Source organism: Miniopterus schreibersii (genome assembly GCF_964146895.1).
Source record: "Miniopterus schreibersii genome assembly, chromosome: 16".
Classification (NCBI taxonomy): Eukaryota; Metazoa; Chordata; class Mammalia; order Chiroptera; family Miniopteridae; genus Miniopterus; species Miniopterus schreibersii.
In genome coordinates, this window is record NC_138116.1 from 32172879 (window position 1) to 32198774 (window position 25896).

General features: G+C 52.8%; 1 protein-coding gene across 6 annotated transcripts in view; it reads left to right on the forward strand.

Moving 5' to 3' along the window:
- The first annotated feature begins 973 nt into the window (after positions 1-973).
- SGSM2 (small G protein signaling modulator 2) overlaps positions 974-25896 on the forward strand; it is a 34360-nt gene continuing 9437 nt past the window's right edge. For 3 of the 6 annotated variants that reach the window (XM_081161871.1, XM_081161872.1, XM_081161875.1), the window contains exons 1-13: positions 974-1234; positions 4810-4885; positions 16891-17053; positions 17339-17500; positions 17784-17851; positions 17950-18095; positions 18432-18566; positions 19070-19194; positions 19601-19668; positions 19913-20073; positions 20237-20363; positions 21950-22084; positions 25655-25808. In XM_081161871.1, coding sequence (XP_081017997.1) covers positions 1178-1234; positions 4810-4885; positions 16891-17053; positions 17339-17500; positions 17784-17851; positions 17950-18095; positions 18432-18566; positions 19070-19194; positions 19601-19668; positions 19913-20073; positions 20237-20363; positions 21950-22084; positions 25655-25808 — 1577 coding nt within the window. In that variant the 5' untranslated portion in view covers positions 974-1177. The remainder of the gene's footprint in view (positions 1235-4809; positions 4886-16890; positions 17054-17338; positions 17501-17783; positions 17852-17949; positions 18096-18431; positions 18567-19069; positions 19195-19600; positions 19669-19912; positions 20074-20236; positions 20364-21949; positions 22085-25654; positions 25809-25896) is intronic. The other 3 variants (XM_081161873.1, XM_081161874.1, XM_081161876.1) reach the window with 1 other exon arrangement.

The following is a 25896-nucleotide window of genomic DNA, read 5'->3' on the forward strand; positions in this document are numbered from 1 at the left end:
TCCTTGGGGGCGTGTCCTCGCCGTGGCGGGGCGGGGCTCTAGCTAGGGTCCTTCCCACCAGCTGGTGAGCGCGCGGTTCCTACGTCTCCACAAAACCGCCGGGTAAACTTTTCCCACGCGGCTATTTGCGTTCGGGGGCTTTAAAACACTGAGTGCAGACTCTAAATTCGCGCTTTTAGTCCCATGGGGCTCTTTTGCTCCCTTGTACTTTCAGTTTGTGCTCTATCAAGTTGCATCCATTCGTGCGGAAGCGGGCTGAGCCCCTCTCACCCAGTTTTTTACGCGCCGCTCCTCACTCTTCAGCAGCATGAGTTCTTTATCACTTTGAGTAACCGTTTCTCTCCTTCATTTCCCTTGTGGGGCTGCTGAAGGCAAATAGCGTGGAACGCGCTTCTTTAACCATCACGGGCACTGTACAAGTTCCCATGGGTCTCGGTTACCCCAACCCGCGCCCCCACCTCCCCCATAGCTGCAAGAAGAGCTGGACTGGGCGTGACGACCCCTACGGAGGGGGGAGACTGGTCAGTCTTATTTTTAAGTTCACGTTTTCTGTGCTTCCACTCCTCTACCCACAAGCTTTGCAACTGAGGGCAGGGGGGTTAGAGCAACGGTGGAGTTCCGGCCTTTCAGCCTGGGGACTACCGCTTCCTTCCCGGACTCTCGGCGCGGGGGGCCCCGGACTTTCCTGTCGGGAAAACGAGCGGGTAGAAATCTGTGGGGCGTCTAGCTGGGCTGAGGCCAGCTACCCCGCGAGCAACTTTCTCCTCAGCCGCAGGGTCCAGGGCGCGCCCCGCCTCCCGGCGAGTCCTCGTGCGGGCCTGGCTGCAGGTGCTCACAATGCGGGTTCGCGCCCTGGGGACTGGAGCCGGCGCGTTGCCATGACAGCGGCCGGCGTGGCGCGCTCCCAGGCCGGCCGCCCCCGGTCGCTGAGCGCACCCCCCCGCCCCTGCTGTGGGAAGGGGCCGGGCCAGCCGCCTGACGTCTGTGCGGGGCTCAGAAGATGGCTGCGGAGCCGAGCACCGGGCAGTGGCTGCGGCGGCGGCGGCGGGCGGGGAGAGCAGCGGACAGGGACTCCGTTTTGCGCGTGGGGCGCTGAGGCGAGAAGCACGGAGGCGGCGAGGGCGCGTGGGGGGTTTGGAGGGCCGCTCGGCGCAGCCTTTCCGTTACCCGCAGCACCATGAGCAGCGCGGAGGACGCAGTCAAAGAGAAACTGCTGTGGAACGTGAAAAAGGAGGTAAAGTCGGGGAAAGGATCCTCGGGGGCTGGGGTCCTGGCGGGAGCAACCCAAGGGGTGCAAAGGTCTGCGCCCACCGTCGGGCGCAGGCGCTCGCGGGCCCCGGGCGGGGGCGGGGTCCTGGACGAGCCGCGGTCCCACCCCTCTGGGGGATATGGGGTCAGCGCCCCTTGGCCGGAGGGGCTAGGTCGGTGCTCCCGGGCTTGTTTGCTCCGCGATCCTGCAGCTCCCCGCCCTGTGACGGCAGCTGTGCTGGGAGAGCGAGGTCGGGGGAGGGGTGGCGGCGATTTCTGGAGAACTGCAGCTGCCCATTCATTGCCCGCGCGGACTGGGGAGGGGGCGGGGCCCAGCGCGGGCCTCCTAGAGCCGCGGAACCGGTGATTTGGGGACTTAGCTCCTGTTTGCCCTATACCCCACTCTGGTATCCCTCTAGGAACTGAGTGGCAGCTGCGGGAGGGTTCGCCGCACCCCTCACTGCTTCTCAATCCACGCCCACCTCCTTACCCAGAGAAGGGGGTGGGAGGGCGAGTTTGATCGTGGTTTTTAAAACTCAAAATTTTTCCCCCTTTTGAGGAGCCCGCTGCCCCATGTCAGAAAAAGAATCCTTTACTAACGTCCTTTACTTTGACTGTGCCCTAAAGCCCATTTCAATTTCGGTGGGGGGGGGGGGGTGCCCATATGAATGACTCACCCCCATATGAGAGCTGGAGAACTCAAACCCGCAGAGTGGATTAAAATAGATTAGGCCTCTGGAGCCATGACCAGTGCTGACCTACCTCTGTGTCTGCCAGATGTGTGCACTCTGTGAGGGCAGGAAAACTGTCTGTTTTGTCCACTGCTCTGTATCCAGGGCCTGGCACACAGTAGGTACTCAATGACTGGTAACTGAATCTATTGATCTTGAAAACTGCAAGATCTGGTGGGAATGCATAAATTTTGGAATAGTCTGGACCTAGCTCTGTGTGATCTTGAATAAGTTACTTAACCTCTCTGAATCTTAATTTCTTCATCTCTAAAATAGGGACATGATACCTACCTCACATATAAAAGTTACCATATTGGTTTCTTTACTCCCTCCTAGAGTTTCAGGATTGGAGAAGACTGTGGGTTCTCATAAAAATCCTGGAAGGCTCTAGATGGTCCTGCATTAACTATGGCCTAGCGATTGTGCCCTAACATTTGTTCCTTTCCTGCTCATTGGCAAAGAAGTAGTTGAAGCCATCACCTTCCCAGCTGTGTGTGAGAAACTCCTTTGTGCCTTTGCTGTGAAGTAGCCAAGAAAGAGATTTTTTTAGGCCAGGAGTATATCAGATCAGCACTTCAGCCCCAACTCTGTTCTCCCCAAGGAAAAGAGAACTCTCAAATCTCAGTGATTATCCTCAGGAAACAAGCAGTCTGGCGACAGTATAAGTAAGAACAAAAAAAGTAGCCATACCCAAACTATGGCCATAGGTGCTAGGATTGTTGGTGTGATCCAAATTTGGGGTTGGTTAGGGATGATAGGAAAGATTTTTTTTTAAGACAATGATTCTTTTTTTAGTACTTGGAAGGCTGTCTGCACAACTCCAAGAATGATTTCTAAACAAATGTGAGAAATGTCCAGAATACATCATAGCTATGGATATTACCTGACAAAGGTTGACCTGCTTTGGAATTAGTTCCCTTTCCCCTTGAATATTTGATTTCGAGAGAAACATATCCTTTCTTCTCCTACAAGTAGAAACAGTGGGAATAATTGTAGGCAAGGCTGGCCTTTCACAATGGACCCCTGGTATCCAAATCCTAGGGGCATCTCTAGGTCCTCCTAACCTAAAAATCTGCCCTGCCAGCCTGCTTCAGATGCCTACAGGTTTTTGAGCTGTGACATTATGCTCTGTTCAATGCAAACACCCCTTGGTAAGTAATCTAGGAAGCTTTCAAGAGTACTGAGTGCAATATAAGAATCAACCAATGAATGCAAAAATAAGTGGAACAAGTGGATGTTTCTCCCTTCCTCTGCCTCTCTAAAATCAATTTTTAAAAATTTTTAATTAGAAGAAAAAAGAGTTTAGAGTGCAGAATTTATCTAAACCCCCTAACTGCTAACCATGAGCAGTTTTCAGCAAGGAGGAGCCGCCATCTCCTTCCTCACTACTCCCCCTGCTGTAGAAGCTCTACCACCCTTCCAACTACACAGTCCAAGGTGAGGGACTTGGGAGCTAGGGCAGCATCAGGACATTTCACACCTTGTCCCCAAAAAATGGCAAAAACCAACTCTGCGCAGAGCTTGCTTTACTTGGAAGATTTTACAATGGGTTTGAGGTAATCCATTCCTTTAATCTCCAGGATTGGTATGTTTCTCCTGGCAGGTTCTCCCAGGACATCAAAAGTGCTTGGCTTAAATGTTGGGAGCATTTAGAACCTCATATACTGCTGATGGGAGTGTAGATTGGTACAACCACTTTGTAAACAATTTGGCAAAATCTAGTAAAGAGGGAAATATGCATCAGAAATTCCTTGCCTAAAAATATAAATCCAAAGAAAGGAGCCCCTATGTTCCCCCAAAGACATGTCCAGAATGTTCACAGCAGCACTATTCACAGCAGCCCCAAATTGGAAACTGCCAAGTGCCAGTCAGTTGTTGTGGTGTGTTCACACAATGGAGAGTGAACAATCCACAACTACACATAACATGAACAAATTTCACAATCACACCAGGGAGCAAAAGAAACACAGTCACAGAGCACAATACAATGAGTATTTACATCTAGTAAAAGTACAAAAACCAGAAAAACTACTCTATGACTTTAGAAATAGTGGGTACCTGTGAGGGGACCAGAAGGAAACTTGGTATAATGGGGGGGGTGCTTTGGGATGCAGGTCACATGTTCTGTTTCTAGATCTGGATGCTGGTTTCACAGGTGTGTTCAGTTTATGAAAATTAATTGAACTGTATAATTACGATCTACACACTTTTCTATGTTTACTACATGCCAACAAAGAAAGTTGTGTGTGTGTGTGTTTTTAAGTGTGTCCTTAAAGGTGTGACTGCTTACCTTACAAGGTATTTGGAAGCTTTTACATCTGAATAGGAACCCAAACATCAGGGTTTTACCTAGACAGAAAGAAGGCTGGGCTTGTGAGCTTGTGGAGAGAGTGGCCCTAAGGCCTAGATGTACCTACCCCTAACCTCAGAGAAAGGGGAGAAAAGGAGGGGCAGGTTGTTTATCTGCAGCCTGTACTGATACAGTTTGTCCCTAAAGGACAGCACGTTTGCCCAGAAGCCCTTCTCCAGCTAAGTACAGATGAGCAAACAGCCAGCATCCTATCCCCGTTTTCCACAGCAGGGCACTTCCTCCTGGGCTGGAACATCTGCACTGATTGGTTAGTAGGTTTATGGTATCTCTCTTCCTGTTTGCCTTTCCAAGATGCTTGGAGCTGTCTGTGCTGAAGATACTTGGCTTCCCCACCCCTCCCATCCTGTCGTCTACTCTGCAAGTGTCTGAACCCAGACAGGAGGGCAGAGCCAAGCTATATACTTGCCCACAGGCCTTTGATCAGAAAAATAAATGACGATACTCCACATTTGTCCACAGGTGAAGCAAATCATGGAGGAGGCTGTCACCAGGAAGTTTGTGCATGAAGACAGTAGCCACATCATTGCTCTGTGTGGTAAGTGAGCAACTAGGAGATAGTGGGACATGGGTTTAAAACTGAAGACACTGTCCTGGCATCAGGAAAATATGAGAGCTCAGGTTTCATGGTTTTAAAATCTGGGTGCAAGTCAGAATCAACTCAGGCCCATCCCAGACCTACTGAATCAGGATCTTTAGGACCCAGGGATCTATACTTGTTTAGTCCCCTAAAACAGTAGTATTCAAATTTAGCGTACATCAGTGACCTGAAAGATTCCTGGATCCCAACATGGGAGTTTCTAATTCTAGTAGGTCTGGGGTGGGCTTGAGAATTTGCATTTGTAACAAATGAATAAACGATGCTGATGCTGCTGGTCCAGGGACCACACTTCAAGAACCATTGTCCTAGATAATTCTGTTTGGGAACCACTGCTCTGGTTTGTCCTTACATTAACTTTGGGGACAGTTTTGTGCTTTTTGGATGCTTTCTTTGCCATATCTACTTTCCAGTTAGTCCCATCTGTGTTGCTTCAGCATCCCAAATCTCCAAGCACTTGATTGGATGCAAATAGCATAGGATAAGAGGAATAGCCAAAGCCTTCCCACCTTAGAAGGGAGAAAGTCTGTAATAAACCACTTTCTCCTCAACGTGAACACTTTTGCCTTTGTAGGAGCAAGCCTGTCTCTATACACAGCAGAATTTTCTTGGATTTCCAGGGATTGAACCTTCCTTGCAGCTTCCTTTCTAAAGGGATGCACAGCCATTTGCCGTCTCTATGTTGTTTTACTTGGCCTCTAAGATTGGTGTTAGAGGTTCGTGGAAGGGAGGTTGTGCATTTTGAGGGGAAGGAAAGAAAGGAGCTGATAAGGGAGGGGATACTTTTAGACAGTATCATGGTGAGGCAGATAGAGCTGCCCTTCCCATCAGTTCAGCAACAAAGATGGAAGGTCCACCTGGTTCCAGGTAGGGAAACAGCAGCAACAAGATGGATAGTCTCTGCCGCAGAGGCTTCCATTCTGTAGGGAGACAGGAAACAAATACACAGATAAATACATCATGCAGTAACAGGTATGATAATAACTATGAAGAAAAATAAAGCAGAGAGATGTGGGAGGACGACTGGGGAGAGGCAGCCTATGAGCAGAGCCTGAGTGGCAGACTGAGGTTTCACACAAATCCTGGTGCTCTGCTTACTTCCTAAGTCACCTTGGACAAGTTTCTTAGCATCTTTCAGCCTCAGTTTGTTCCTCTAAAAGCCTGGTGATGATTCCCACTGCAGGGAGTTTTTATGGGGATTGAGATAATACATGTGAACGTCCCTAGCATTATGAAAGCTCAGAAAATGCCTGCCTTTCCTTCTCCTTTGGATGTTGAGGCTAAAGCTAGGATTGCAGGATTTGAGTTCCCACCATCTCCCTTTTGGGTAAGTTTTCCGGGTTCTTGGAGATGATGTAATGATTCCCATGTTTACAAGGAGCAGTCTGATCTACTCCTTTCTACTTATGCTGTGCTCCCGACATCAGCCACTATCTATCACTGACACCAGAAGGGCTCTGCTGGAGGCCCAATTTTGCATAGTTTGGTGCTAGGCTTTGTCTAGAGTACCTACAGCAACACACACACACACACACACACACACACACACACACACACACACACAACAAAACAAATTAGCACAAACAGCTTGTGCATGGGCGCCACATGTGGGTGGCCATGGAGGAGTGGGGGAAGAGAAGCTGGGAGAAAAGCTATGGGCATCCCACATTAGGCCAATTAAGGTGAGAAGAAACCTTCAGTTCTCTTCTCATCGGCCCAGGGCCTCCAGGAACTAGTGGGGCTTTCACTTTGTTTCTCCTGCCTGGAAGCCCAAGGGCTCTCCGGCAGGCAGAGTATCACCCTTAAAAGGAACAATTCTTCTTCTTTCAACCAGTTTCAGCTGCTAAAATAGAACAAGGGTTTATGAAATAGACCCAAGTCTCAGGGTTCCGAAGTCAGCCCAGGAGCAAGAGGTACCCTGTTCTGCTGGATCTCAGGAGGTGCCTTGGGTCCAGGAGTGCAAACTTAAATGCGTATGCAGGGTTGGATGAGAAAGGCCCGCCCAGGAAGCTGTTGGGTGTGAAACATCTGGCAGTGATGAGAGCTGGGCTGGACTGAACTGGATAGTGCCTGCCCTGTTTGAAGAGGGCAGCCACCACTCAGCTCCTGCAGGAATGCCAGCCCAGGCATGCCATGGCCTTTGTTTTACTTTAAGAGAATCTAGAAGTCTGGGATTTTATATGACACTTCCCAATTTTTAAATGCTGATAACTAATTCCCCCTTCTTAAAAATTATGTGGGCTGCACAAAAGGCCTCTGCAAGCCTCTGCCAGTTTGCTGCCTCTGCCTTGGGCTTGGTGCACAGTCACAGAGGGAACATTAGCAGGAGGGGCTGCCAACAGCATAAAGCTCAGCCAAGCTGGGGCATCTGAGACCCATTAAAAAAGGAATCTTCACACTGTCAAAATTGATATATTTGGTGAGGTAAATCTCAATCTGGGCTCAACCAGGTTGGTTTAAAGCAGTGATTATCAACCTTTTTTTCCTGTCTGTAAGCCATTTACATGCATCACATAGTGGAATCATAATCAGGGATTATTGGGGGACAGGCAGAGGGAAGAATAGATGCATATTGAGGGAAAACTCCACCCCTCTGGTTTTTGGAGATTCTAATAGGCCGGTTTCCTTCACCTCCTGGAAAAATGCTCAGGAATCACTTTCAGTCTGAAGCAGATTCAATTTAATACTGGGTCTTACTGTTCTAGCCACATCCAGAATTCAGCTTTGTTCTGGGAGAAATGGGAGTGCAGAGAAGATGCTGAGAGATTGGGAGCAGAGTGAAGGCTGTGGAGACTGGATTAACTGTGGAGTGGTCACATCCCCTAGAGCTTTGAGGAGTGCTGGGGCTCTGGACCCTCTGTTCTTGGTAGAGGAGAGCTAGGGAGTGACTGAGGAGGGCAGAGGCTGGGCAAGATGAGCTTCTCTGAACTTCCTTAGAATAGGGACATTTGAACTGGAAACAGAACCTTCCGAGAGAGCCTTAGAAATGGAACTGAAGAATCCTTGAGTCAAGACCTGGCCCTGGGCACGCTGCATGCCTGTGCCTTTCCCTTCCCTCTCCCCTTCCCCCACAGGCATGCCCCCCTAAACTCTAAGTGTCCCTATGAGACTTGCAACCAGGGGAGCAATGGGCACCAGCAGCTTGTCCCAGGCTAACCCCTAGAACCTGTCTCCAAGTCCCCTTTTCTCTGACTTCTCAGTGAGCCAAAGCAGGCCCTCCTGCTGCTGCTTCAGTCCTAAGCCCTTGCTTGTTTCACAGTCCCCAGCTTTAATAAACATATTCTCAAAATAAAGTAAAATCAACCCAGTCCTGGGTGAACTCAGGACAGTTGCACCAGGTCCCAGTTCCTTTTATCCAGGGGGAAGAGTGAGACTCCTAGGACCTGCGAGAAATGTGCATTTGTTGTGTGTCTGCTGTGGTTGTTCCCAAACCTGCCTTTCCAGAAACTGGTCAGGCTCCTGCAGGTACAGACCCTATGAGGAAGCTTTGCTGGCAAACCCTGGCTGGAGGGAGGGGTTCTCTGTGTGCTGTTCTCTGACCACAGAGCACGTCTGCAGTGCTGCTCTGAGGCAGCCCCTCTGAACTCCCAAACCAGGGGGTCAGACCCTGTGTGACTGCCCCTCCTGCTGGTCAAGGCTGGGGCTTGGGGAGTAGGCCCAAACCTACCACTATATGGTTTGTCAAGTCATGTCCAGTTTGCATTTTGTTTCACAATATGGTCTTTGAAACTTTTAATGTAGACTTACTGTTGAAGCAAAATAATGCTTCTTGTTTTCCCTGTGGCTTATTGAACCCCCAGGTGTAGGCTGATTACCTTCTGCCACCCCTTTCCCCAGAGGGCAAGGTGCTTTTAACTTTTATTTGTGGGCAACTCAAGGTCAGGGTTAAACAGCAAATTGTCCCAAGTTTCACCTTTGAACTCTGCATTTGTGACAACATATGTGCTTAAAGAGGGCATCCTCAATTTAGGCATCAGCCCATGAGTACTGGTGTTTTCTCTGGACCTGCCCTCCCCTCTTGCAGGTCTGAGTGTCTTTCTTCACAGTACCTCAAAGATATTGTGGGGTCCGTTTCAGACCACTCACTTTATTGTGAGCAAGTCATAATTTTTTTGCTGGTGGAGGGTCTTGCCTTCAGTTTGTAAAAACTGCAACATCTGTGAAGCGTAATAAAGCAAAGCGCAATATAGCGAAGTGTGCCCGTGCTTCTGTTTGCTCTGTTCTCATTGGGTGCTGAGGCTGGATTTTAACCTTCGGTGGCAGAGGGGATTTACAAGGTCCACGGAGAAGTTCCTAGCCTGGCACCGTAGGTTCTCAGACTCATAATTGTCTCCTCTCCCCTGGAGGCATTGGGGGCAGGGCCCAGGCTAGGCCTGGGTATCCATCCGTGCCCCTCACTCTTCAGGTTCCTGGCCCTCCCAGTGCAGATCAAAGATCTGTCAACCTCAAGGTTGCTTCAGGCTGAGTATGAGCTGTAATGGGAGACAGGGGTGGAGTCTGTGGAGCTGGGAACAATATCAGGGCTTTATTAACCAGCTCCCTGTTGCTAAGCAGCTGTCATTAGCGAGGAAGGTCGGCTGCAGTGAGCTCCTCTGGGGAATGGCAAGGAAATGCTAATGAGCTGGGAGAGAAGCAGGTGCTACGGAAGGATTGCATCTCACCTGGGAAACCGCCACCAGAGATATTTAGCACATTCTGAGATTCAGGCTCCAGGCAGTTTTTAGCCTGTCTCCTTTCAGTGAAAGGGATTCCTTCTCTCTCCTTCCCTCCCCTCACTGAATGAACAGCTCGTTCTTGGTATAGCTGGAGTCTGCCTTCCCTTCCGAAATGAATGAGTAGGAAGGCAGGCCCTCTGGGACACTGGTCCCCTTGCCTGGTTTGGGGCATGGCTGAGGGCACATGGTGGTGGTCTGTAGCTGAGACTTTGGAGTCTGACAGACCTGGGTTCACACCCTGACCTGGTCACTAGTGTGTGTGCCAGTTTTTCAGCAACCGTGAACCTACCCCAGAGGGTTGATGTGAGGACTAATGGAGTGATGCAGGTACATCAGAGCCAGGTATGCAGTAGGTGCTCAATAATGTTGCTGTCATCATCACCGATGACGTTCTACTTTGTTCTTGAAAGCGATCCTACAACCTTCCCCATGAGGCCTCCTAGAACCCTCTCCAGGATTCCATCTGGAAATCCGTGTTTCTGGTAGTTTGAAGCATCTGGACAGTCAGAGAAATTTGAACTCCAGGAACTCAACCAGGAAGTTTAATAAGTATTATGCACAGGTTTTTAGAGAGCCATCTTTTAGAGGTACATACTGAAATATTTATAGATAAAAGTATATGATGTCTAAAATTCGCTTCAGAATAATCAGGGGGAAAGCAAAAGAGTGGTTGGAGTTGGTGTAACTGAAACAAGATTGGTCACAACTTGACCATGGCTTAAGTCAGGGTGATGGGCACACAGGGTTTGTTACACTGCCCTCTTTTGTTTATGTTTGGAATTTTCGACACTGAAATTAAAAAAGGGGAGGGGTGGATGATGAGAGGATGGGAGGAAGAGAGAGAGCGTGAATATAGATAACTTCCCTGAGAAATTTTACATAAAGGGAGCAGCTGAATGGCTCAGGGCCTGAATGAGGGTATAGGGCCAAGGGAGGCGCTGGTGGTGGGGTTTTTAAGTTGGAAAAATTACAGAATGTTTATATACAAATGAAAAGTCTCTCATAGGGAAACCTTAAAGGTACAGGGTGTTTGCTGGAGCAGTGGTCTTGAGAGGTGAAAGGGGCTGGTATCCAATGCCCAGGAGGAAGGCATGGCCTTAGGGAGGAGCACAGCCAGGCCGTCTGTAGGTACAGGAGGGAAGGCAGGGGATGGGCATGAGGCACAGGGAGGAGGGGCGCCAGCCTTCCGTGTGCTGGGCAGTAATCAAGGAGCCTTTTGCACCTCTGCATGTGCTGTTCCTTTAGCCACTCACCACCCATGAGGTGGGACCTGTTCTTTTCCCCATTTGCAGCTGAAGCGCAGAGAGATTTGGTGATGTGCACAAAGTCAGACAGTTTGTAAGGAAATGGTTTGAACCCATATCTGTCTTGCCCCAAAGCCTGTGCTGCCCAGGGGTGGGTCTTACCCGTGAGGTCTGCCTAGGGGTGGCGCCTGGATGTGTCGGGATTTGAGGAGGAGTTGGCCCTCATGGAGACATAGCTCGGGCCACCAAACAGTGGACTCTGAGAGACAGTGTGTCCCTTGCCAAGCTGCATGAGCCCAGCACTGGCCTCATTCCCTGGGAAGCCACTGTAAGCATGGTGCCTGCAGACCCTGCCTTACATTCCCAGTGGGGCCAGGAAGATGGGTATGTGTGGTATGAATTTCATTTCCCTCACCTGTTTGGTTCTGGAATATGACAGCAATGCTTTCTTGTTTTAGGGTGTTGAACAAACTGAAGGCTTCCCCACAAACTGAAGCAAACAGCCAGCATCACCAGTGTAGGCTGAGAGAAAATGTACCTTCGTTACCATAGAAAGGCTCATTCCGGGTGGAGGCAGCAGTTGCAAATCCCTGGGTGGAAGTACCAGCCAGGGAAGTGGAGAGGAGACAGGCTGGCAATGCCTGGCCTAGCCTCTTTGCTCCTCCCACCTCATCACTGCGGATAAACATCCGACTTCCTCCATTAGCACTAGGAGGAAGTCCCTAACTTAAAAAGAGGCACCCCTCCCACCCTTTCCTTTCTCACCAGCGAGGCTGCTCCTCTTGGACAGCCTTGGTTCCACCATCCAAGGCATTCAGCTTTTAAAAATCTGTTCTGAGTAGCGTCCCCAAAAACTCCAGGACCAAAACCAGCCACCTGTGGCTGGCTGCTCCACCCAGTGCTTTCCTCACTTGGGTTCTCTATGGCAACTACAAGCAGCTGGCAGAGGTGGGGGAGCAGAGAACACTTGCCACACCTGTTCCTCCCGTTATGAGCTCCTCCTGGGTCAGAGCCTTGGGCCCAGCCTTCATGTCCTGCTGTGCCTACTCTGGGTGCTGTATCCCTCTACTTCAGTCAGCTGGCCTAGTTCCTTGAAGGTCATTCGGCAAGTCCCCCTATTACCTGTCTGGGCTTGTCCAGGCCCCTTGGCTCCTGAGTGTAGCTTGAAACATAGATATGCAGGTGAAAGCCACGGCTGTTTCTGAGGGCCCCTGGGTTGAGTGAGGACCCTTCTCAACCACTGCTGCATTTCCTGGGCAGCCATAGCTTTTGTCCATTCTTATGGCCTCCCAAGACACCAAAGTTTGTCCCAGCCCACTGAATTGTTTCTCTGGTCCCTGCCCAGCTCAGATTACCTGCGGCTCCCCTAAGCAGAGCCCAGATACTCCTGTGGGGATGGGAAACTGAGCGAATCAGGAGACCCTGTTTGCTGAGGGAGCTGTTGAAGGAATGGGTGCACATGGACAGACCCAGCCTTCCTGGGGTTTGTGAGTTTTGATTCACCTCCAGGTTGAAGAGAATCTCTGGCATCATCTCATGATGGAATACTGGTACCAGGCTTGGATGGTCACCTACTCAGTTATAATTATTATTTTGAATTGGTGATATATTTACTTGGTTCAAAAATCAAAATTACACAAAAGATATACAGTGAAAAGTTTCACTCCTTTCCCTGCCCGCATTCACCCGCTTCTTCTCCACTTACAAATTCCCACACAAGTAACCTACCACTTTTGTTTCTTGTGTATCCTTCCAGAATTTTTTTTTTTAATATGTTTTTACTGATTTCAGAGAGAAGAAGGGAGAGGGAGAGAGAGATAGAAACATCAATGATAAGACAGAGTCATTGATCGGCTGCCTCCTGCACGCCCCCTGCTGGGAGACAAGCCCACAACCTGGGCATGTGCCCTGACCGGGAGTCGAACCATGAACCCCCATTCATAGGTCGACGCCCAACCATTGATCCGGGCTGGGCGGGCCAGAATTTTTATACTAATAAAAAATTGTATTCTTTGTTTACCCCACCCTCTTTGTAATCAAGGTATCGTGCAGTCATACTGCTCCACGTCTTGCTCTTGGAGACCTTTCTGTTTCAAATAATTTCTAGGGAGCATTCTATTCTTTGTCAGAGTTGCATAACAGTCCCCTCTATGTTTAACCTGTTTCTTGTTGATGGACATGTGGATACTTTTTAGCCTTTTGCTGTTATAACTAAGTAACCCGGCTGTCCTATCTGTAGACTAGATTCTTTGAAGAGAAGTTACTGAATCAGAGGTTACTTGCAATGTTGATAGTGCCACATTGCCTCCCGAGGGGTGGTACCAATCAGCCCTCCCCCAGCAAAGTATGAAAAGATTCAGTAACTTCCCAAGTCCTTTCCATCTGTGTCTACCAATGTCTCCTCCATTCCAAACTGGGCTCCTTGGAATGATTAAATCTGTGTGTAGTGATTTGTAGGAAGGGGCCCTATCATGTTTCATTAGCGCTTATGGTCTCCACCTATTTAGCATGTGTTAACCCTATAGCTTAATCGCCTTTAGGGACACGTCAGGGGCTGGTGATGGAGATTTGCAGGGCTGCCCTGGGCCTGTAGCTCCTAGCCTTTCCCTGGGGAGATGGTGCCAGACCTTTTGGGGGAAGGAAGATGTCCACAGCAAGGTGATAGAGTTCAAATTAGTTCTACTTCTGCCCAGAGTTGCAGTTCCTTGAGCTTTCCTATTAGTGGGATGGGGTGACGAAGTAGAGAGTATACCCTGGACTCGTCTGGCACCCTAACTCAGAAGGCCACCAGAAGGCCAGGGTGGGGAGGTAGGAGGATCACGTTTGAGTCAGGTCTGTTTCTCTGTTTTGTTTCATTCACCCAAACCTTTCTACTCCAACTAATGGCTGGAAACTGGATTTTTATTCATATGCCTTTTTCCCATATGAAATGAGCCAAATGATGTCAGGGCTGTCTCACCCCTGTTCTAGTGCATCCGGAGTGGCTGTAGGTGGTACCTGGACACACTGGGACAGAGGGTCCTTTACATCTGCGTGACCAGGGCCCAGACAGCTGTTAGAGGGGGATGGGCTCTGCCGACTCCGTGCTTTAGCTGTGACGGGTGTCTCCTGCCACAGCCTCCACCCCGGCGGTGAGTCATGGTGGCAGTCTGGACGGAAAAAGGAGTAAGGCACCAGAGCTCTCCTGCGTGGTGCCCGGGGCTTTCCGGCAGGAGGGGAGAAGAGGCATGGGCCTTTATGCAGACTTCTCCCGGGGGAGCAAGGGAGCAGGAGAGTTGGACATTGTTGCCAATGCTCTGGACCTGCAGCTCTGTGTATTAAAGGGAGAGAGAGTGTCTTTATATTTGTACCTCTGAGTTTTGAATGTCTGTGTTTATGCTCAACCTAAAAATCTTAGAGCAAGGGTTCTTAAACTTTTTTGGGTCAGGTACCCCTTTCAGAAGCTAAAAGCCATGGATTCTCATCCAGAATTAAAGCACTCACTGTAAGGATGCTGGAGCAATTTCAGGGGGTCACTAGAGCCCCAGAAGCCCATCCACAAACCCTCTTAGGGGAGCAGTTCTCACTTGTTATTAGTGTTGTTAGTATGACTACTGTGATGTTATTGTTTTACCTCCCTGCTGCACACAGTGACATTTTTCATTGCATGTGCCTGTTCTCTGTGGAGGGCTGAGAGGGGTTTCTCCTTCCCCGGGCATTGCCTGGGCACCCTGCCTGGGTTTCACAGAAGGAACTTAGGGTCTGTGGGGTGAGAAGCAGGGACTGGGCATGATATTTGGGCTTCTCTCAATATCCCCTACTTGGAGTGATTGCAGAGGAATGCCTTTGCTCACTCCAGGGAACCCTAATGCCTATGCTCAGGCTGAGGAAGATGGGTGAGGCCAAGAGAGATGGTAGTGCCACCGCCTGCCATTCCCAGTTTCCCCAGGGCGGCTGCATTCTATCTCCCGGGGAAGGTGGGAAGGTTAATGATTCATTATCCCAGCCATTAGTGACATCGCCAAGGTACTTGATTCCCTGCAGGACCAGTGCCACCTGCTACTTCTCTGGCCTGTTCAGTGCCGATTCTCTTCTGCTCTGGATGGGGAGTGCAACCCTAGAAAATAGTCACCACCTTCCTACAGATGTGGACTTGTAGCTGCAGCAGCCCCAGGACCAAGAGACTGGGACAAAAGGGTCTCTTGCCTGTATACCCCAGGCCACACGACCTCCAGGGACCAATGGGACTAGCTATAGAAGGAGTATGTGGACACTTAAGCAAAGATTCCACCACATGCTCTGTACATACATCAGGTGTGTCAATAATCTGTCTGCACGCACACGTGAACATAGATGTATGAACACGTGTGAAGGAAAGGCTGCGCCTGGCAAAATGAGTCCTCTGAGGCCTGAGCAGGGAGGAGCTCTAGCAGGAAGCTCTCAGAGAGGGAGGGGTCCTGCCTTGTTTTCCCTCCCCTGAGACGCTCTCACTGAGCTGGCTGGCCTCCAGGGACTCTCCAACATCAAGGGAGGGCCAAACAAAACTCATTTTTATAGGACAGCATTGACTGCCTGTCAATTACTAAAAATAAAGGCAAAAAAACAGGTGAGAATCTCTGTTTTCAGCGATTATGTCCTAAGTCTGGGTTTCATATTTCTAACAACGCTAGTCACGATAAATGATCGGCTTCATTTCCCCTGTTTCTAAGAGAACAGCATCTCCACCCACCTCTGGGGCCGCCTGTGATCCTGTCTCCAATGCATCCACTCCTCTCCCTGCCAGGGAGAGGTCTTGCAAAATCCCAGGCCTTACAGGTTAGCTGTAGAACAGAGTCAGGAACCCGCAGGGATCAAGTGCCCCCTGCGTACAAGACCCTGAGCAAGAGATTTTATACTTCATCTCGTGTAACATTTCGTACCAGTCCTTAGAAGTATATCTCATTCCACAGATGATAAAACGGACGCTCAGAGCATGAAGTCACTTACACAGGTTTCCCAGAGATAGTATGAGTGTCCACAGCAGCTTCAGACCCTGTTGGTCTGCCTCCCTGCCTCCAGCACAGCACTGTTTTCAATCCTTGTGAAAAGAGCATCTGTGAAGTGAAGGGAGCACCTTGTGCCACCAGCGCCTTCCTGCCCTCTGAACACACCTGGTAGAAGGTCAAAGGCGCTCGGGCCACTATGTTTCTGTGATCAGATCCCTTCCCCTTTCTGGGCTTTTTTTCTCCTCACTTGTAAAACAGTTAGGTTGGCCTCAGTAGTGGCCAAGCCCCTTCTTCCCCCGCATATACACACTAATATTTTTAGATTCTATTCATGGCCAGGGTAACTCCCCACTCTCTACCACCAAGCCCTTCTTTCCTTCCTGTGGAGTCTGTCTGTAGTCAGCAGTATCCAGATGGAGAGAGGAAGCCTAGTTCCTAAAAACATGAATGAATGAAGGGAAGCCCTCCCTGCATGGGAAATAGAAATCTCTCACTCTCGGCTGCTGGGCTCATCAATAATGCAGGGGCCGCTGTCGGATCTGATCTCTGCAATGGCTTCATCAATATTTCAGCTCCTTCTCCAGAGCCCGTCTCTTAGCAACCACTTCATGCATGCTCTCCAGGAGGGCTGCTGGACTGTGTGCTCCCTGCGTCCCCATTCCTGTAAGAGGGCAGGGCGTTGAGCTGCCCATGCCAACCGGAACTGGCAACTTTGGTCCTCACAGCCCTAGGGGCGATGCTGCCTACAGCAGACATGTGCCCACCTGGTGAGGGAGAGGAACGGCCTGGCATGTCAGAGCCCCCACAGGCCCATTCAGGGCAGGAGCAGATGGACAGGGAGAGGAATTGGGAAGGAGGTCGGTATATCTTCCTGGCCTGCCTAAGACTGACACCCCACCCCCTAGTCCTAGCATGGGTCAGGCCTGCCCTTGCCCCTCTGCCCTCCCTAGGTGTAGGGAAGAGGAGTGTTCTCTTTTCTCCCCCTTGCCCAGGCTCAGGTGCTGGCTCCCTCTGTGGCCTAGGTGCAGTGGAGGCTTGCCTCCTGCATCAGCTGAGACGCCGTGCCGCCGGCTTCCTGCGCAGTGACAAGATGGCAGCTTTGTTCACCAAGGTGGGGAAGACATGCCCAGTGGCTGGGGAGATTTGCCACAAGGTACAGGAGCTGCAGCAACAAGTAGAGGGCAGGTGAGCCCTGGGCCCGCCCCTCCCACCCCTCCCTCCTGCTTTACCATTTGGTATTTGCCGGGTATTGGCTTCCTGGGCTCATTTCTTGCAGGGCTTCTCAGGACCAGCCTAAGGGTGTGCATTGGCCATTTTCAGGCATAAGGCTCTATCCCCCACCTTCAACATCCCCACCCTGGTCAGTCCTCTGGGTTCTCATCTTGTGTCACCAAGTTCCACTCCCAGTGCCACTAGTCTGGGGCTTAGCCCTGGGCTCTTGCATTCCTAAATCCTACCCCCTCTTTTCAGGAAACCCTTGGTGGGTAACCAGGAGGCCCTGCGGAGACAGGGCTCTACCAGTGGAAAGACCCCAGCCCTCAGCCCGCAGGCCTTGAAACACATATGGGTACGCACAGCACTCATCGAGAAGGTGCTGGACAGGGTCGTGCAGTACCTGGTGGAGAACTGCAGGTGAATGCCCCTCCCTGGGGCCCACTTCCTGGACAGTCCTTCAGTCCCACCCCTCAGGATGCTTGGCTGTCCACTACAGCATATAGGCATGCCCCATCTCCCCTGTAGCACCTCAAAAGCCTGGGCCACACCAGGCACCCCCACAAAGCTCAGTTCTTATGGGTTTATTTCTTGGTGACTGACATGAATTTGGTCTCTGTGGGAACATCCCTACTTGGTGAGCTTGACTGCCCTGGAATGAGTCCAGGAGCCCCAGCAGTCCCCCTGTCTCTCCCACTGGCAGCAAATACTACGAGAAAGAGGCATTGCTGGCAGACCCTGTGTTTGGCCCCATCTTGGCGTCTCTTCTAGGTAAGCCTGAGAGCAGAGAGGCCTATGCTGGGTGAGTGGGGGCTGAGGGGCAGGTGCTGAGGGGGCACCATCCGAGCTGGCTGTCCCTGTCTCTGTAGTGGGGCCCTGTGCCTTGGAGTACACCAAGCTCAAGACAGCCGATCACTACTGGACTGACCCTTCTGCTGATGAGCTGGTCCAGAGGCACCGTATCCGGGGTCCCCCTAATCGCCAGGACTCCCCTGCGAAGCGCCCAGCCCTAGGAGTAGGCATCCTTCTCCCTACCCCTTGTGGTCATCCAGGTTATGCCCATGGGCCTATAGGGAGGGGCAGCTGGCCTCCATGCTCCTTGCAGACACAGGCTGGGCCTTGGAGATGCCTCAAGGTGGTGGCCCCCCCAGAATAACCTTTTTCCCACATTGGCACTTAATGCCAGGAGCATACCACTGGTTCATGGCTGGAGAGAAGAGGGTGGCTGAGAGCAAACTAGGGGCAGGAAAGACTCCCAGGGCCAGCTAGAGAGGATCAGCATGGAAGCCTAGGATCCTCAGCCTCCAAGGTTGATTTCTCACGGCTGGGGCTGAGCTGGGACTTTGCGCAGATCCGGAAGCGGCACTCGAGCGGCAGCACATCGGAGGACAGGCTAGCTGCCTGCGCCCGCGAGTATGTGGAGTCCCTGCACCAGAACTCCAGGACGCGGCTGCTCTATGGCAAGAACAACGTGCTGGTGCAGCCGGTAGGAAAGCCTAGTGGCCACCCCTCATCTCCCTCCTCCAAGGGCCCCAGGACTGGAACTTTCCAGCCACATTCATCCCTTTCCTAAGGGGCTTGACCAGAGAGAAGGGCCCCACCCCCACTTCACTGCTTCATGCCCAGTGTTGAACTGGCAGGAGCCAGAAGTGGCATCTGCTCTGGCTGAGAACCAGGCCATCCGGGGATAGGAGTGGCAGCCAGCAGGCAGGGTGAACGCCCAGCTTGGGTATGGCTGGCTCAGGACACACCTGGCATCCAGGAGGCTGAGAGCAGAGCCAGTGGCACCAGGCCAGCCAGGAAGAAGATATGCCCACATCTGCGTGCGGCTTGTGTTCTCCCTGCTTCCTCCTGGCTCCCACTCCAGGACCCCGTGACTGGACTGGCTGGGCCTCCAACTCCCACCTGGAGCTCGTTTTCCAGAGGCCATGCCTAGAAGCCTCTCAGCCCCTCATTGTCTCTGTCTTCTGGTGTGTCTCCCCCCTGTAGAAGGAGGACATGGAGGCTGTCCCTGGCTACCTCTCCCTGCACCAGTCTGCAGAGAGCCTAACCCTGAAGTGGACTCCCAACCAGCTCATGAACGGGACTCTGGGGGACTCCGAGCTGGAAAAGAGGTGGGGGCTTTGGGACTCACTCGCAGGAGCCATGGAAGGGAGTGAGAGCTTGCCACCAGGCAGGGGGATGGAGAGACCCAGCCTACTCCAGGAGGCAGGCCTCACACCTTATCCGATGCCAAGAATTGCAGAGAGAGGCTGCCTGGAGATATTCCCAAGCTCTCTAAGATCCAGCCAGGCCTGGACATTAAGAGGTTTGCTTGAGCCAAGCTCCAGGCATCTGAGGCTGCCAGGCTCTGTGCCATGAGGGCAGCACAGAGCCCAGAGGGACATGGCCGGCTGAGGTCACTTCTCGGCTATGGTCATCCTGTCTTCACAGTGGTTTCACGGGTGTTGGGGCTGGGAGATGAGGAAGGCAGGTTGGCTGGTCTTGAGACACAGTGACACCCATCTGGTTTCTTTCCAGCGTTTACTGGGACTATGCCCTGGTTGTGCCTTTCAGTCAGATTGTCTGCATCCACTGCCACCAGCAAAGTGAGCCTCCTTTGTCCTGGGCACAGGGGTGAGGGAAGAGAGACTGTCTTCTCCCAGTCTCACACTGTGCATGGCCCCTTGGGTGTCTTGTCTTCCTTTCACCATCCCCACACTCTAGCCCCACTGTCCTCCTACCCAGTCTGGGGGCGTGGCCAGCTGGGCTACGGTGATGGCTGGGAGGTCTCCCAGGCCCAGCTTCGCTCACTCGTGTTCACCCCCACCCCCCACCCCCCACCCCCCGCAGAGAACGGTGGCACACTCGTGCTGGTGAGCCAGGACGGCATCCAGAAGCCACCACTGCACTTCCCGCAGGGAGGACACCTGCTCTCCTTTTTGTCCTGCCTGGAGAATGGGCTTCTGCCTCGAGGACAGCTAGAGCCCCCGCTCTGGACCCAGCAGGGGAAGGTACCTTGGGGCTTGGGAGGCTCTGGGTGTAGGGATGTATGAGGTGGTTTCTGTGCCCACCTCTCTTCCTGTCCCCACATGGAGTTTGTAGGAGCAGCCTTGGGTGGGCCCCTGGAATGGACTCTGCCCTGGACAGGCTAACTACCCACCTCTTCCTCCCCAGGGGAAGGTGTTCCCCAAGCTACGGAAACGTGGCAGCACGCGGTCCGTGGATGTGGAGGAGATGGGCACAGGATGGGCCACAGACTATGTGTTCCGGATCATTTACCCTGGTCACAGGCATGAGCACAGTGAGTGTCCCACACATCTTCTGTGGAGGAGAGAAGAACTCTCAGGGAGGTGGGGGAGCACAGCATCACCCAGGAGGGGCAGCAGGCAAGGGCCACTGACCAGGCCAGGTTAGGACCAGCCATTCAGTACTAGCCTCTCATTGGACCTTTTTCCTGCAGATCATCCCCCTGAGAATTTACTTTTCTTCTACCTGATGTCTTTCCCTTCCCTTGTCACCCCAAGACTCTCAGTTCAGCTGATCCAGGTGTCTCTTTACAATATTCTCTTAGTCATCCCTTCATGCCCTGCCCCAGGGGGGAAGATGTGGTGAGACCAGATACATTTCACCTCGGTCTGCTGCCTGACCTCCATGAGGTGGCCTGGGTGTGGAATCAGTGCCTCTTTTTGGATGGTGCAAATTGTTCACTGACTCGGCCAGCGCCAGAACCCTCCTCACACCAGCTACTGATGAGAGGAGCTGTAGCTGGAATGGGGGGTGCATCTGAAGAGCGTGAGACTTTCAGCTGGGGTGGGGGTGCTGAAAGGTGGCTTGGCGCTTGTGGGTCCTGTCCCACCTGGACATGCACCTCTAAACCCTAATTAATTGGTGTCTGCCAACACCAGAGTTCCCTTTCTGATCAGAGTGCTCCGCTCCCCACAGTTTCCCCTGGGTCAGACTCACTGATCTTAGGATGAAGGTCAGGGAATTTGCCAGACCAGAGCATTTGCCAGCCGGACCACCTGCTCCCTGAATTTCCTGATTTGTGCCAATAAGTTGTCAGCAAGTTGTCTCTGTATTAACAGACAGATTACCCAGACTGCAAACACATAGCCGCAGCACGAGTAATCCCAACAGGCTTGGAGGGCACAAGATGTGGGGATCCTCTTTCCCCCTCATGTGCCCGACTAGGAGACACATCTGCCAGAGCGTGTTTGCAAGCCTAGCATTTAATCTCGGCCTGTCACTCGGCTCAGGTTATTCAGTCTGCATTTCCTCTCTTCAAGCCTTGGCATTTCCCATTTCTGGTCACTTCATTTCAAGATCCACTTCCCTGGAGGGCAAGCCAGGGCACCTAGGAGCTGAAACCCAGTGGGGTGACTCAGGCTCCTCGAGAGCAGCTCTGGGAAACCCTTGGAGGAGAAGGTTGGATTTATATTCTGAAGGGGGGATTTGAGGTAATCTTCAGATTCGGCCCAGCCTGACCATGACGCAAGCTGAAGAATGATCAGGATCCATCTGCCAACAGTCGTGCCCAGCCCAAGCCAGGGCTAGGGAGCTCCTGAGCTGCCGGCCTGTCCCAGCTGGTCCCCATCTTTTACTACCCTGGCTCCCCAACCCCCATCAGTTCTCTCTTTTCTGTTCTTCCTAGAGAGGGCCTCCTCCAAAGAGTGGAGCTCTGTAGCCGCCGCTGTCCCCCCACTTTCTTCCATACTCTCCCCAGTAAATCATCAAAAGGCTCTCAGGTCCCCCCGCCCCTCCTCCACGCCCTGCAGGCTCAGGGTGACCCCGACTCCACTCTGCTCCCCACGAGGACGGGGCCCGGCCCCTCCCGCCCCAGGATGGCAGTCCTCATGCCCTGCCTCTCTCGCTGTTCTCTTCGAGCAGTCACTATTAACTACCACCACCTAGCGGCCAGCCGCGCGGCCTCGGTGGACGAGGAGGAGGACGAGGAGGATAAGCTGCACGCGATGCTCTCAATGATCTGCTCGCGGAACCTCACAGCTCCCAACCCGATGAAAGGTTTTTATCCCTCCTGTCCTCCCCGCCCCACCCTGTCCCTCTGCCCCACCCCTGGGCCCCGGCCACCCGCCGCAGGGGCTCGAACGGCAGTGTTGGCATTATGGGACTTGCACCCTGGGTGGCTCCCTTCCGTCAGGAGGCAGCTCTGGGAGGGTGGGAGGAGGCACTGGCAAGAAGAGGGGCCCCTGCAAAACGCACTTGGCTCTGGGCTCCCCACTGAGCCTGTAAGGAGAGGGGAGAGACCTACTGGTGGGAAGGTCTGTTGATCTGGTTGCCCCTTAGGAACCCTCAGTGGCCGACTGAGCCCTGCTCCCACTCCTGGGGGTCATGGGGGCAAACCCAAGACAGTGTCTCTTTCTCTCCTGCTGGCTGGGCAGACCGACCAGTCTCTGGGCCCTGTGCCTCTGACTCCTGACTCAGCTGAAACAGGACAGAAGTCCCAGGCCCCTCCTGGGCAGGGGTAGGGGCTGGACAGCTCATGCAGACAGGAGTCACTAGTGGGCCAGGTGAGGGGTTGGCGCCACCATGGAAGGAGAACCAGGGCTCAGTTTACCCAGCAGGCTGGGTGCTCCACCAGGCCCTGCCTGTTGCTTTAGTACAAAATCTAGAGTATAAGTCAGGTGTGTTCCACTCTCGCGGGCCTCAGTACACAGTTGTAGATGTCTCTTCATTGTAAATGACACGGCTCAGTGCCCACAGCCATCCTGTCCATCACCTATCTTAGCACAGAACTACGCTGTTGAGGAGGGAACCCCACCCTCTTTTTGGAGTGTGATCAGCCAGGGAACCACGGTGCTCAAGGAATATTGGTTATGAAGGGCTCTCTTGGGGTTTAGGGGAACTTCCCCATTGCCATGCCACAGAATTATTTTCTTCTCCCCTTTCCCTGCCCCTACAGAGGGTGTCTAAGAATATGTGACACTCCCCTTATGCTTGCACAGAGTTCTGCCAAGAGTCCAGTTCCTTAGCCCAGCCACCAAGCCAGTATCCCTGGGCAACTAAGTCTGGGCACACCCTGAGCACAACCCTGCCAGCTGCCCCTTACTTGCCACATGCCTGCCTTCATGTCTACCCTCCCTCCCAGCCATTCCAGTAGGACCTGCAGGGCAACCCGGGTGGAAACACAGGGGAACCTGACTTGTGATGTTTATTGCCTGCACACAGCCTGCTGTCTGGTTCCTTACAAGCCTAGGCTTGGGACTGATGCTTACTGTAGGCTAACTGACTTTTAAGTAGCATGGAAAGGTTGAGTCAGGAGGGCCTGGGCTGACCCTTTTAACCCCCACGAACTGATAGTCAGGCTAGAGGCTAGGGGGTCCCAGCAGACCCTGTCTTAGAAGACTAGGTGATAGGAAGCCCATCCCTGACTGGTCCTAATGCTGAGGACTCCAGGGTCAGCGAAACCTCCAGGCCGACAGTGTGCAGAGGCCTCAGGGCTTGTCTGGGCATTCTCTTGGGGACATAGGGGGCCAGACCTACCCAGTATGCCAGTATGCAGCCCCTGGGACTCCAATACTTAGGAAAGGGGCGGGGGCATGAGAGCAGAATCAGCAGGTGGTTGGGGAGATGGTGTGAGCCCCCCCACCTCCACTCCAGTCCATAATGACAACACTGTTGAGTCCGTCCTGCTAGTCGTTGCTTTTTAGGCCTGCAACATGCTTGACTTGTGCATGTGAATCAAGTGGCGGGTGTCCAGACTCTCCTCTCCCTCCCCTTCCCCCTCTCCTGCTGCCTCCCCACAGAGCAGAGATGCTGTTCACTCTAATTCTGCTCCAGGCCAGACACCTTTCACTCGGAGTCTTAGGGGCTGTGGGGTTCAACCACCCTGATTGTTTTGCTTCAGACTTTCCTCAAGCTCAGAGGAGAGAGTCAGAGTCAAAGCTGACCCAGCAGAGCCCCCATCCAGCCTGCTGCCCCTTGCCCAGTCACTCCAGAGCTCCAGCTGTCTGCACTGGGTTAATTCAGAGATGCAGTATTCCATGCTGGCTGGTTCAGCTCCTTCCTGGAGAATTAAGGTGAAAAGCATTGACCCAGGAGACTTGCCTTGGCTGAGTCCTGCTTTCTGGGCATGAGCTTGTTTCCCTGTGTGCCCAGCCTCTGCCCTCTGCACCTGCTGTCCCCCACTGCCTGCCCGCCTGCTGCCTGCTGCCTGCCTGGCTGGGCCTGCTCCCACCCCAGCTCCTCTCAAGACTGGCCTCTTCCTGCCTGCTATAGGGGCATGAGCTGGGCTCCTGCCCCACCCCACCTGCATTTGTCCCCCCCTCTTCCTCCCAGAGTCTTCAGCATGGCTTGCAACCCCTCATTCCTAGAGCCACAGCTCCTCCACACTGAGTATGTTCCCTTAATTTGCCTCCTGGTGGAGCTGAAGGGCCAGATCTCTACAAAAATCCCACCATGGGTCTGGGAAGAGATTCTCAGCCCAGAGAGGGCAGCCCCTCAGGGGACTGGAGGGGGCTCAGATCAGCCCCTCCCACCAAGGCACACCCAGAGCTGGAGTCTGGCTCCCACAGAAACCAGGCGCAGGTCTGCTCCAGACTCAGCAGGCCAGGTTCCCAGGCCACGATTCGCAGTAAGAAATACTGCTTGAAAGAAGTCTTCATCACACACACAGCTCTCTCTTTCCCTGTTCTTCATTCTTCTCTGCCCTCTCCCCCCCTCCTAGCATCATCTTCTAGTCCCTTCACTCCCTGCCCTCACCTTGCTTCATCTTTGTGGCTCATTGGGCCTGCCGGAGCCTCCCATGAGCAGTGCCCTGCCTCGCTTGGGCCCTAGAAGCTCTCCGTGGTCTTGAGTCAGACCAGCTGTCTGTCTGAGAATGCTCTACCTCTGGTGTAGATGTGTCCTCTGAGATGCACCTGGGGACATTCTTCTGGATGGTGGAACTGTGTGCCCAGTCACCACCCTCGTCCCTGTGGTGACCTGGCAACACTGGGAATTTTGCCCTTCAGTCGGCTCACCTGTGTGTGTGTAGGAGACCACCGTGCTGAGCGCAGTCAGGCGAGGCAAGGATGGAGAACTCAGAAAGGACCCATAGGAGCTGGCAGCAGGGGTGCCCGTCCTGGGCAGGGAGCCCTGACCCTCCTCAGGGATCCTCCAGGACTCTGATCAGTGGAGACTCCTGGCACAGGAAGGCTCAAAGTTTGCGTGTTCCAAGTCCAGGCACCTTCCTGTGCCTCAGAGTTTGTCCAAGAGGACCAGGCTGAATCATCAGAGGCCAAGCTAGCTGGCAGCACCTTAGGGAGCTGGGCTTTTATTGTTCCTTCTCTTTCCTCTAGAAAAGCAAGTGTTTTCCATTGCTGATAGCAACATTGAACAGATACAATCATGCACAACTCAGTCAAAGTATGTTATCACATGCAGAGAGATTAGGTGGAGGCTGGGAAATGTCAGGCACCTTCCCTCTCCACCATCACCATCTCTGGGCTCTGGACCAGGCAGGCACCACCCCTGTGGTTCTCTACCAATAGGTGACTCCATGCTGCAGCTCTGGGCACAGAGGTGGGCATGCTGCAGGGTGGCGGGGGGAGGAGGCCTGCCAGGCCCTAACCATGGCCCCCTTCCTGTCCTCAGATGCTGGTGACATGATCGAGATGCAGGGCTTTGGGCCCAGCCTGCCAACCTGGCACCTAGAACCCCTGTGTAGCCAGGGCTCCTCCTGCCTCTCCTGCTCTACCAGTAGCTCCCCATACGCAACTCCCAACCACTGCAGCTGTGTCCCCGACCGGTGAGTGGGCAGGAAGATCACTTCTGTGTGTGTCCACCCATGTGTGTCCATCAGACTGTCTTTAGGGGCTGTGTCACTTGCCTGACAG